Source organism: Megalops cyprinoides, chromosome 19 (assembly GCF_013368585.1).
Source record: "Megalops cyprinoides isolate fMegCyp1 chromosome 19, fMegCyp1.pri, whole genome shotgun sequence".
Lineage (NCBI taxonomy): Eukaryota > Metazoa > Chordata > Actinopteri > Elopiformes > Megalopidae > Megalops > Megalops cyprinoides.
Genome location: NC_050601.1, coordinates 3,075,500 through 3,088,630, shown reverse-complemented (window position 1 = coordinate 3,088,630; position 13,131 = coordinate 3,075,500). Strand labels below are relative to the sequence as shown.

General features: G+C 46.4%; 1 protein-coding gene across 2 annotated transcripts; it reads right to left on the bottom strand.

Moving 5' to 3' along the window:
* Positions 1 to 5,047: 5,047 nt before the first annotated feature.
* Positions 5,048 to 13,019, bottom strand: pycr1a (pyrroline-5-carboxylate reductase 1a). Of its 2 annotated transcripts, none has more exons than XM_036552680.1 (8): positions 12,919 to 13,019; positions 12,400 to 12,508; positions 12,051 to 12,121; positions 11,204 to 11,383; positions 9,414 to 9,635; positions 8,538 to 8,630; positions 7,894 to 8,057; positions 5,048 to 5,939 (listed from the first exon to the last, which is right to left on the bottom strand). In XM_036552680.1, exons 2-8 carry the CDS (start codon positions 12,464 to 12,466, stop codon positions 5,777 to 5,779), a joined length of 960 nt encoding a protein of 319 aa, XP_036408573.1. In that variant the 5' UTR covers positions 12,467 to 12,508; positions 12,919 to 13,019; the 3' UTR covers positions 5,048 to 5,776. The 2 variants fall into 2 exon arrangements, with proteins under 2 accessions (XP_036408573.1, XP_036408574.1); XM_036552681.1 differs by having other exon boundaries at positions 12,400 to 12,484.
* Positions 13,020 to 13,131: the final 112 nt, after the last annotated feature.

The window sequence follows — 13,131 nt, the reverse complement described above, 5'->3', positions numbered from 1 at the left end:
ACAGAGCTGTCGTTCCACATAACAACATACTTGTCACAAGTTACTTCAGGAAATATCCGTGTCTATGGACGGATTGCATGCCGTACAATTTTCCTGTATAAGGATGCCAGCTAAGCACAAACAGTTTTGTAGTCAAGGAAGTACAGAGCAAATACTGTATATAGGCTAGTACAAATTTCCTCATTTCAGAGACAAGGGCTCATTGGCTTAGCTGGCTAAAGGTACCATTCCAGAGATTCGGGTTGTGCCTTTGAGCTCAGACATTAGTGGCAGAGGAGAGGGAGACTGCCAAACAACATGTTAAGTGTGTCAATGGAAATTATTCTGACATTAACATTTAAAGTTACTCGATCACGATTTTTCTTTTTTCTTGATTTGCAGGAATAACGCTGCTTATGAAATGTGGTTTTTTTACTCGTGGCTGTGAAGCTGGCCTACTTAATCCTACAGAGAATCATAGCCTACATTTAGCAGGCTCCGAGGTAATGAGCAAGCACGGCTTTAAATTTAGACTCGTATGTCTCGCTCTCTCTTTCATACCATTCAGCTTATGTCGAGCTGTTCCTGTTGCATATCAAATGTGAACTACCTTTATCGTTGATGTATTGTGTGCTTTACTTTTTTCCCCACACAGTACAGCCTATTACTGGAAAGGAACTTCTTAAGGTGACTTTCATTAATTCCAAAGAAATTTCAGTTCTCTTTCCAACGTGGGCAACTCTGTTGCAGTATATTTAGATGGTGATACTGTCAATTTTATCTTGGCTGGCCATCCAAAGAAATATTGCAGACACACATTATACCATGATCTCCACACACACTCTGAAGGAGGAGTTCAAGACCATATTTCAAACTTTTTTTTTTTAAATTTCACAGGTGAAAACGAATCGCCCGCTATCCCACAGGGTGTGCAACAGATCTGGTCCTGGTGCCCAGCTGTCCAAATGTGTATCAAATCACTACAATGTTACAGCAACATTGTGAGAAGGTAGCAGATTGGATATATGTATGTGTGTGTGTGTGTGTGTGTGTGTGTGTGTTTGGGGGGGCGGATTCTGTCTCACGCCTGCGGGGCTCAGCAGAGTCTATCTGTCCTTCACAATCTCAGCCGTTACAGGAGCAGGGGGAAGCAGAACTGATGATTCACTGTCACTCGGGGGAAGCAGGTTTTCACTGGTGGTTAAAGGCATGTCCGATCTTCCCCTTCACGCACACAGCTGCACCGCCGTGATAAAACATCAGTTTGGACTCCTCTTCTCCTTCCCCTCGTTTCTGTTCTTGTTCCGAGTTAAACGCTGGCAGCGGAAGGTCGTCTCTAACAGGCTGATTCAGACATGCGATAGGCCTACGCAAACCTAACCCCCGACTTGAGTCTTTCCTGAGGAAGAAGTCTTTCCCTCTCTGTCGCTGCTATTCGAATCCTGATATGAATTTACCCAGCAGCCAGAGTGTACACGTGCTTTTGGGGTGGAGTTTGCTCGCCGTGAGGGTGTGTCTCATTTATTTCAAAGGTATGCCCGTTTTCGACTAAACACGTCAGCCAATTTTCTCTCCTTGACCCTTGTGCTCACAAAAAGGTGCGAAAAAAGTGTGCCACAGTGGTGCTCATGAGCAACATCACCATTATTCGGAAACAAATTACCTGAAGATAAAAATGGAAACTGAGGTTCTATGTGACAAATAATGAATTTTAGATTTAATATAATTTCATTTGATAGCCCTGCATACCTGTCAATAAAATGCTGAATGTTTATGTTCTTAAAGTATAACATTGTCTCTGAGGTCTGAAACCTGGAGGTACAGATGACATGGATCAGCGAGAAACACCCTACTGGTTATTAATGAAAGCTCAATAATTTACTCGCTGTTCTCAGGTAATTTGACTACCATAATATGATCAATAATTATATGCTCTTGCACATTTACAGAAGTAACCTAAAATGATATATCCTGTCATATGGTCCCCTCTGAGAACACATCACCATGTGCCCTGTAGTATATGCTCTTATGTTTATAAGGGAAGTGAAACAAAGGCAACACTTCATGGTCTGTGGTACCAACCACTCAGGTTGCTCTGAAAACTATAACTAGCTGAAAAGCAAACACTGAAGGAAACAAATCTTATTGTAACAAATATTTTTTCAAATACTGCTGTTTAAAACAGGAGATCAAAATGATGATTCAGCCATCCATTTGACAACAACATTCCCACACAGTACTGCTAAAGAGGTGACGGTGTTACCCCGGACCAGTCTCAGATCACTTAGCTAGCTAGTGGTCTGAGCCACTAGCAAAGCAGTGTGGACCACTGCCTGCAAAATGTTACAATCCTCTCCCTGAGGGAATGGCAAATATGGCGGAGATAGGACAGAGCAAGTAGAGGGGGCGGGGGAGGCCTCACTCAGACAGGGTTGACAGACTGAGCCTGCTCTGTGACTCATGAAAATACAAACAAATCGAGGAGCTCGGTTAACCCGACGCCTGGAGAGAGAGCCGTTTATAGACTATGCTGACGTGTTCTGCGTTTTGGGCTCTGGATCTGCTGCGCTGTTAAGTTCCTCTCCCTCCCACAAGGGGTCAGTGTCGCGCCTGCTGGTATAAGCACACGCTCATTGAGAAAGTGATGTAAATGTTGTCCTTGGGCCGAAAAGAACAAAGCCAGACCTCTCTCGCTCTCTCATCTCCATCCCCCCCAGCTATCACAGTATATCATTCCGGAAGAAGTGCTGAACTTTCAGCTCGGAATTAAAGTGCAACAACATTACCACCCTGTCAAGGAGAGACAGAACGCTAAATCCTCAGCAATCACGCATTACCAAAGTACAGCGCATGGAGTGCGATTCTCAGCATTCGTCTAATTCTTGACATCTGAGACAACATCAGAACTGCGCGAATTCTCAGTGCTGGCTCCACATTTTTCAGCTGCCATTGGGTGAAGTTCACCGGAGTGAGCGAGGCCGGCGGTGCAGCTCAGATTTACGATGAAACATGGTGACAGTGAGGGCTCTCTTTCAGATCCAGCACACATACTAGCAACAAGAACAGTGATGTCCGTGTGTATCTCAAAGGCCCTCTTTGTAGATCCGCACTGTATGCAAAGCTACAAAAATCAACAAGTAGGCCGTTTTGGCAGGGGATCAAAAGCTCCGTCCAGACCGAAACATTGGAGACAGTAAAATAAGTAAACAGTGATGTGATAAAGCCAGTGATCTGGCACAGAAAAGAGCTCTCCTTTGTTACCTTCAGTCTGTATGTCAACGGTGGAGTGTAGCAAACTGAAGTTACTTACACTCTGGCAACCACTGACTCTAGCATTACTAATTCCACCTTAGCATAGCAATGCCTGGGTCAATTCTAAGTTGTAATTTGCACACTTTGCACTCAACCAATCTGACATTTCATAAATTAATTAATAAATCATTCTTATTAGTTATTTTCATCAATCAATATACTCTTGTTTAGTTTCACACCTTCCCAAGGGGATTGTTAAGATTGCTGAGAAAATAAAAGCACAAGTTATTTTAACTTTTGCGATGGCTTCAGCACAACTGCACTCAGGCTTTAAACGTGTTTAAAACATATGCACATCAGTAAATATGTAAACAAAACAGAACAACATCATCTAATGTGGGCACTAAGTTTAACCGACGCATGTCATGTCAAGCCTACATCCAGCTGCATACAGGTACAGGCAGAGATCTATGTGGTGTACCTGGAATCCAGCTATTTGCTGCCACTCACAGTGCCTTAACCTGAGAGTTGAGCACATATCAGCATTGCGGTGAGAACTGACTGTAAATGGAGGCAAGAAGAGACATCAGAAAGGTATAAATACGACAACCACACCTGGTATTCTCCCAGCCGGTATTGTTATTATATAAAGCCTTTCGTATTATAAACACAGTGCAGGCCCAACACTCACACGTCAGTATTTCAGCAGGATAAAGTTCCCATTTAGGACTGGTCCAACTGGATAAAGAGTCCACTTAGGAGAAAGGAAAAAAACAAACATTTCTTGCCAAGCCATCACAATGGGAATACATACATGTAAACTGAGCTTCTAGCTGTGTATGTACATTTCTCATTTACAGATTTGTAAAATTCAAATTTATTTACAAATCAGTAAAAAAAAAAAGTTCAGTTCATAAAATTTGCCACTGGAGTGAGCAACATTGTAACACCTCCTCAATGTGCCAATAAAGACATTTCAGCAGGAATTCACAGTCCTGATCCCTGCTAATGTGTGTGACTCTTTGCTCTTTGCTTTACTATAAAGATCCAAAAAACCCTGGGGAAAGCGTAGGTAATTGCCAAATGGTACTACAATTTCACCACATCGTTACCCTTTTACCCTGAGATGTAAAGTACGTACAGAATATATGGGAATATATGGGAGTCTAATAGAAAGCGGAGGAGTCAGGGAGCCCATTCAGTAATAGTGAAATTTAGGATTTATCATGTAAGGTGCACAGATACAGCCCATCACCGCACATTCAGTAGTGAAAGAGTTAATGGTTGACCACCAGCATATGCGTCCAGACATGGACTAAACTTGTGGCTCTTATCAGAATGTAAACAGACAGAGACTAAAGATATTATACTGCATTAAAGATTTTCACAGTCAAACACTAAGGATCAAATGCACACTCTGTTAGGTAACAGGATATCCAGTAGCTTTGGAGAACCTGTGTTTTTACCTTAAATTCGTATTTTCTAGTCAAACATACAGGTGCATATCTATACAAACGTAACAAAATAAAGAACGATGCATGCTACCTGTATGCAGCCATTCTACAGTAGAGGCACAAAGGCAAGCTGCAAGAAAAGATTATTACCTCTGAATATCCAATCAGACACAGCCAAAGCCCTGCTGCTCTTGCCCCTCAAATCCTAAAATACAGCAACATCTAGCTTATTGAAATAAGAACCAGCTTCAGTTCTTTGTGCAGATACCCAGAACAGACAATAACCAGCTTGACTGAGCTGCTGATTGTTAAGTCAAACACACTGGTGTAGTTTAACTACTGCCCATATTGTGGGCTTCTTGCACTAGTCTAACAAGTGGTCTATTAAAGCTAAAATGGTGAGCAGTACTTGTGGATCCAGGAAGTTCTGGAGGAGAGTCATTAATCCTCCATCATAAGTAGTCCTGAACCTCCTCAGGGACTCAGACAAAACCCCAGAGTTTGAAACATCCTTGGGTCGTCAAGGAAACAAGCACCAGTCTCACTTTCTGACCCCAGCAGAACCACTACCTGAGTCAGGTTAAAAAGTGATTCTAAACAGTCAATCATAATAAACATATATATCAGATAAAAGGGGGAAAGTCAAATGTACAAATTAAACCATTAAGCATGAAGGACAGTGTTTCACAGTGTCAAACTGTATGAGAAAAAAAATTAGAAACAGATTTCCACAGGTCTGTGAATCAGCTTCACCTAGAGAGATAAGATATAGAGAAGGACAGACAATCCTTGTATATCAAATGTAACCCTTACAGATCGATCACCCGTTACCTTTTTGATCTAGCACTGCATCCACTGATCTCAGTACAGTGGTGTACATACCCTGTGTGTATGACACATTAATGAATTACCTAGTGACTGGTGAGGCTTCATGAACCCCATAGCGAGTGGCACCATGCCATCACGTGCTGTCAATCACTCAGTTGTATGAACCAATCAAAATCCCTCCCTGGTAAAACACTCAGCTGGTTCAAACCGGAGAGTCAGTGCTAACACCTGACGGCCATGCCCTTCCTGGGGTCAACGAAGGCTCAGTTCTTCTTCAGCCTGGGGTCCTTGGTGAAGAGGCTGATTCCAGTCCTGGTCACCACCCCCTTCCCACTCACGCCAGGCTGCTGCAGCACCTTGTCCAGCGTCGTCTTCTTAATGGCAGCCGGAGAGATCTTCTCCTGGTCAGCCAGGAACTGCAGCTCCCTTCGAGAGGCGGAGGAGAGAGAATTAGGGAGGGAAACCCTGGCTGTCCCTCCAATAACGGAATTACACATGCTGGTGGCACCATGCGGTGGAACGAGATTCCCACAATGGTCACAACAACAGAGTCTCTGGCCATCTTCTGCCTATATCCCATATCTAATCACAAAGCTTAAATCCTTGCTTTTATGCGTGCTGCTGTAGGCTTTTTTTGTACTTGTTGATGTTTTAACTGCAGCATTTTTGTTTTTTCAGGATGGCAAGAGCTATTATAACACTGTTGATGGACACAGGTTCTGATGTGGTCTGTCTTATTCCACATATAATGTTGTTCACGTCACCTTATAATATGCTGTTTTGCACCTTTTGCTCTGCAAGTCAGTCTGGATACGAGCATCTGTGCAGCAACCGAAGCGTGCCGGAAGTTTAAATGTAAATGTAGGAGCAGACCCGCAAACGCAAGCACACCTGCCAAAAAAGCCCCCGCAGAACACCCTGAGCTTCCCTGCTAGCCTTGAAAAGATCTAATTAAACCGGCTGGCAGGCGCTATTCCCCAATCATTACACAGCATTATGTAATTTATTTGCTTAGCAGACGCCGTTATCCAGGGCGACTTGCGTAGTGTATGATACGACCCATCTGCTCAGCTGGGTACCTGCTGACGCAATTCAGGCCAAACAGTTTTCAGAAAACGCAGTGCCCCGCCAGGGTTTCAAACCTGAAACCTTATGGCAGCAAGCACAGTTTTCGGAGACCTACGCACTGCTGCTAATGCAGCAACGGCGTCTGAGGGGCGTTCATATGCACCTGTTACACCTGAGGTGCCAGCTGTAAGATGACCTCCCAGTAGGTCCCACCTGTAGGTGATCTCACCCCATTCCAGCCGAACATCCAAACAGTGCAACGACACAAACCTCCACAGCCCTCTGGAGAGCACACCTTCTTCACCTTCACCACTTGTTGAGATGTCAGGCTGGCAGTATAGCACAGTGATAAGGAGTAGGGCTTGTAACCAAAAGGTTGCTGGTTTGACTCCCTGCTGGGGCACTGCTGCTGTACCCTTGGGCAAGCTACTTAACCCACAATTGCCTCAGTAAATATCCATGTATAAATGGATAAAATGTAACAAAATATAACCTGTATAAGTCGCTTTGGATAAAAGCATCTACTAAATGATAATAATATAATGTAATGTAGCGATATCAACAATACAATGCACTGTTGTGCAGTACTGCAGGGGCTATCAATATTTTCCATTATCCTTCCACTTAATTTTAAATTCTGCACTGATTCCTGTATTATGAGCCACAATGGCAAACATTTTCATGTATGCAAATTTTCATCCCATAATACCAAGTGGGGATGTGCATCTCCATCACTGAGGCCAATGCGATAGACATCTTGATGCATTGCCAATGATCCGATAAATTAAAGGTACATATGAAGCAACTACTAATGCAGTACGATATGATTCACCCCTATTGCGATGCAGTGCAATTCGACACGATTTGATTCAACACAATGCGATTCAACGCGATACGATGCGATGCAAAAGAATATGATGCTATGCAATTCAATACGGTAGATAGTTTCTTACCATCCCTAATACCGAGCTGTTATAAATATTAACCAACACTGCCCTCTGTTGGACAACCAGTAGTATAAAACAGCATGTTTTTTGATTTGCTCAGCACATGCCTCTACCCAACTTATCTTACCTGCCTTAGCTTTTATTTTTTAAATGCTGTCAGTTCATGCATCCAGATATTTACTGAAGCAATTCAGGCTAAGTGCTCAAGCGCACAAGAGCAGTGCCCCACCTGTGAAGTGAACCGAGTCCAGCTCTTTTAACCCCGAAAAAAAACAAAACGAAGTGCTGCAGTAGATAGGTGCAGGTGACAACATGTGACTATGTGAACCCCGCCCCCCTGCCGCCCCTCGGGGGCATAGCCGTACCGGGTCCGGATGCAGGAGGCTTCCACGGCATTGATGAGCAGGCTGCGAAAGCCCCCGCTCTCCATGACGTGCAGGGCGTGGATGGTGGCACCCCCTGGTGAGCACACGTTGTCTTTCAGCTGGCCCGGGTGCTGCTCCGAGTCCAGCAGCATTTTAGCAGCACCCTGGGGGAGAGGGTTGCTTAGTTACACAAAAATACAGAAAAGATGGTGCAAAGATGATGCAAGCCTGCAGAAGAACGCTCAACAGCATGCCGTCAGATTTCAGCAACATTCACAGACCACAAGCTCTTCTGCTACAGACCACATACCGTGCCTGTTCTTTTCTCCTGATTGGTGAGGAAACTGACAAACAAAATATGAAAAAATACATATCAATGGGGTGGACATAAGGCAGGCTAAACCTCAGACCAACCTTACAGGCATCAGGCCTGGGAAACTCAATGTTAGTCTGCCCCCTTGTGGTTCGCCCCAACCCTGCAGCCCTGGCTGTTCTCCTGATCCACACACCACCGAGTCCAATAGTGACACAGAAGATTGTGGGAAAGACTGCGTGTCGTTGATGACGATGGGCAAGTGACCGGTCGAGGGTGCCCGTACTCATCATTATCATGATGATGATGATGATGACAGTGATGCACTCACCAGCAGTGCCTGAGCTCCCAGCCTGACAGCCAGTCTCCTCGGCAGGCCCATCTTCACCCCTCCGTCAGCCAGAGCATCAAGAGCAGTGAAGGCCTGCACACATTTACACACACACACACACACACACACACACACACAGCCATATTTACACACACACACACACACACACACACACACACACACAGCCATATTTACACACACACACACACACACACACACACACACACACACACACAGCCATATTTACACACACACACACACACACACACAAAGGGAAGAGGGACTCTGTATCACTGCACAAAGCTGCCACTCAGGGAGACTGACGCTCGCACTGAACGCTACCAGCAGGGCGCAGCTTCAAAGTCAGGGGAAGAGCTTTATGCTCCAGAATAACTGCATCAGAAGAGAGGCATCAGAGCTGTGACTAACACACAGCTCATCAGATCACTGCCTCATTCCAGCGGCATGTAACGTGATCTGTCACAGTAAAAACCTAAGAGTGGGATCACTGGCACAGAGACAGGTGAGAGAGAAGAAAGCCTCTTCAGAGCCACGTGAAAAGCAGTCTAGCAAACTCGCAGATTAGGGCTTCCTTTGTTGTGCTCGGCTAAAACCCCCACATCAACGCCGAGCACTCAGAATCGCTATTAATAACATGCACGGCAGACGCTCTTATACTGTACAGCTTATTAAACACATTCTTCAGCTTGCCTAAATATTCTGCTGGGAATTTACTTCCAGTGGTTCAGATGGAGACTGTTCCTCCAGGGCACAGTGGCAAAGCCTCTGCCTAGGAGCTCAACCGGCAACCCTCTGGTTAGCCACTACGGCGACCCCGCGGCTCAGGGGCCCTCGTTACAGGGTGCGGGTACTCACATAGGCGGGGCCGCTGCCGCTGAGGCCGGTGACGGCGTCAATCAGGTCCTCCTCCACCTCGGTGCAGAAGCCCACGCTGGCCATCAGCTGCTCCAGCAGCCGGCCGTCCTCCACCTCCGCGTGGGTGCCCGTGGCATACACCGTCGCCCCCTCCCGCACCACCACCGGCGTGTTCGTCATACAGCGCATCACCTTGGGGGAGGGGCGGTGCTGGAGCAGCTTCTGCAGGGCCGGGGGGGGGGGGGGGGGGGGGGGGTTGGGGGGGGGGGGGGTGCAAGGGAGACACAGCGTTCAGAATATAATTTTACATTATTGTCAGTTAGCAGATGCTCTTATCCAACTTCCACAGGTTACACTTTTATCCATTTTCACAGCTGGATATTTACTGAGGCAGTTGTGGGTTAAGTACCTTGGGTTAAGTATAGAGAAGCAGTGCCCCGACAGAGAAACAAACCAGCAACCTTTAGGTTACGAGACCTGCTCTTTACCACCGTCTTTTACACTCTCTCTTTTACACTGCCAACCCCACTGTTCATGAGGAAGATGGACGTACCACAGACAAATGAATCACACCTCTGTGTGATTGATCGCTGCTACTTGTTATTGATCAGTATTCAATTACCATTCTTGCTGCCTCCTTTCACCACTTAATCAGGCCTCTATAACAATAAGTTCTAACAACAATTTGAGGAGCTTACACATTACAGCTTGCTAAAACATTATGTGGTTTGTGCATGTTTTGCTTGGTATACATTCAGTATGTTGTCAGTGCTGGAGGAATCTCAACCCCAGGACAATACAACACAGATGTGGCTGCTGGAAGGTGGACAGATCTCCTGGTCTCATAGAACACTGGGCTGCACCCCCTCCAGGCGCAACTCGGGTGTAGTGAGGGGTAGGGGAGGTGAGGGGGGTGGGGGGAGGTGAGGGGGGTGGGGAGAGGTGAGGGGTGGGGGAGAGGAGTGAGGGGCGGGGGGGCTGGGGTGTCTGTGAGCTGCAGCTCGGCCGTATTCGTGAGGGAGAGCGAGAAGAATGTGGCATGTTACAACAAGAAATGTTTCACATGCTTTCCGCACCAATAGGTGATTTTAACTGGGCTAAAGAAATAACATGAAACCCCATTACATTACAGCACAGTACATTACGTGACAGTCTTATCGAGAGCAACTTGCACAGTGCATCTAACGAGGCGGCGTGAAAAAGCTGACAACACCAACCACACATGCACCAGCCTCATTGCCAAACACAGAGCTGGGATCACAACTGCATGCCTAGATTTAAAAGTATGAAGCAACACGAACAACTCAAGGATATACAGTTCCAAACGCAATGCTAACACAACCCACAGCAACGCCAGTAAACCTCAACAGACCCAGGTATATAAACCTGAAGGTCTCCACCGCCCCTGCTGCTGTCACTGGTCTCTCTCTGCGCAGTCAGACAGCTCGGTGTGAATTCTGCATCACTGCAGGGCACTTTTTGCCCCTCCAGGGCAGAAATGCATTCATTAGCCGGACTGACCAACCCACGCACCTGCCCCAAAGTCACTTTCACTGTCTGATTCCGGAGTGGAAGCACAGTGCAACATTTGGGGTGATCATAAACAAACGGTCACAAGGGAACTACAACCTGGGACAGGTTTCAGGAGGATTCAGAGCGAACGCTACAGACTGAGACTGTAGCAGTGGGGGAAGGTGGGGTGGGGGTGTTGCTTCTGAAAAAGAGGTGGGGGGGGGGCGAGAGCGTTTCACACGGGGTGAGGAACAGCAAACCCCCCCACCCCGACGGACCTTCTCGATGGAGCTGATGGTGACGCCGGCGGCGCAGGACACGATGAGGTGACGGTCCTCGATGTCGGGCCCGATCTCGTCCAGCACGAAGGGGATGATGTGGGGCTTGACGGCCAGGAACAGCACGTCGCTCTTGCTCACCGTCTCCTTGTTGCTGGTGGTCAGATTCACCCCCATTTTCTGGGCCAGGCAGGGGACATACACACACGTGTCACACATGGACACACATGCAGAACGGAGAACACATCCCCCTCCCACACACACATCCTTACTGAAGCCAGCTGTCTGTCAGCCTCCCCACCCCCCTGCCGCCCTCACATTACATTATCTATATGCTCACTAGGGGCGGCAGTGTAGCATAGTGGGCCGCTGCTGCTGTACCCTTGGGCAAGGTACTTAACCCACAATTGCCTCAGTAAACATCCAGCTGTATAAATGGATAACACTGTAAAACAACTGTAACCTATGTAAGGTCTGCTAAATGAATAAATGTAAAATGTAAATGTAGACACCCTCATCCAGGGTTGTAAGGAACAGGGCTCGTAACTGAAAAGTCACTGGTTCGATTCCCTACTGGGGCACTGCAATTATACCCCTGGGCAAGGTACTTAACCCACAACAGCCTTAGAAAATATATGTATATATGGATAACATGTAAAAAGTAGCGTATGCTAGTTGCTCTGGAAAAGAGTGTCTGCTAAATGTGAATGTGAATTACAAAACAACACAAAAATGCCATACAGTATACAATTATATAACTGGATGTTCATTGTAGTCCAACTCAAGGGTACAGGAGCATTTAAACCAGCAACCTCCCAGCTGTAACACACTGTGGCTCAATACTCACCCTCAGCCCTGACACGGTAGGGAGGTCAGTATCCGGAGAGCTGGCCGTGATCCTATGGGCAGCGATTACCCCTGCAGGAAAGAGGGAGAGAGACAGTGTCAGAGACAAAGAGACACGGTTAGGGAGGGAGAGAGGAAGTGAGCTTAACAAAATGACACCTGGGACACCTGCCTCTTGTTTGAAAGTTGTGAATTAGTGTTTACGTAGTTGCTTTTATTTCCGTAAAATGTCCTTCGTTGGAAAGGATATCGTGAACGTTTTGGTTCATCGGTATGTGAACCATTATACGGTCATACTCATAAAGCACAGCGCGGAGACCCTTTGAAATAAACCGTGTTGACAGACGTACCAGCTGCTGTGAAGCCCTTCGCCAGCGCGTGGGCCAGCTGGCCCGCTCCGATGAAGCCGACGCTCATTCCGCAAGTTTGGCTGTCCTGCAACACAAATCAACGGTGTATCTGCAGAGCAGAAGCGAATAAACGAATAAAACTAATGACAGCAGAAAGCGAAGAGCGTGCGTCACTTACGCTGTTACGTTCACCAAGCAAACGCTAACATGAGCCACATCCAAAGTGTTGGCCACTGCGATTTGATAAAAACGCACGATGACAATTATACTAAGCTGCACGTTTATCACAAATGCCACTTTCAGCAATGCCGAGAAAACTCCTCGTTGGCAAACCACTGGTTGCTGGTTATGAGTCATGATCGTACTGGTTATCTCGTAGTTGGCTAGCTTGTTTATGTTGTTTTACGATGCTCTGCTAGCGAAAGTAATCACATCTATGCGCATTAACAAGAAGAATCACATCATATTGGCTGACGACTCGTTCTGCGTAGGCTAGAGATATATGTAAAGGCGACTTACCTTTTCGAAACAAATCAACACATCGATATGACCGCAGCGTGTTATTTCCCTTACAGTGCAAAGCGATACAAAAGTAATGTTAACGTGGCTTCCGCTTTATTGTATCCACAGGCTTTTGGACGAACTGCTGCGAGAGACAGGTAGATGAACCAATGATTAGTGACGCAGGTCGCGACCGACCAATCCCTGTCCCCTCTGACATCGGTTGCTCGA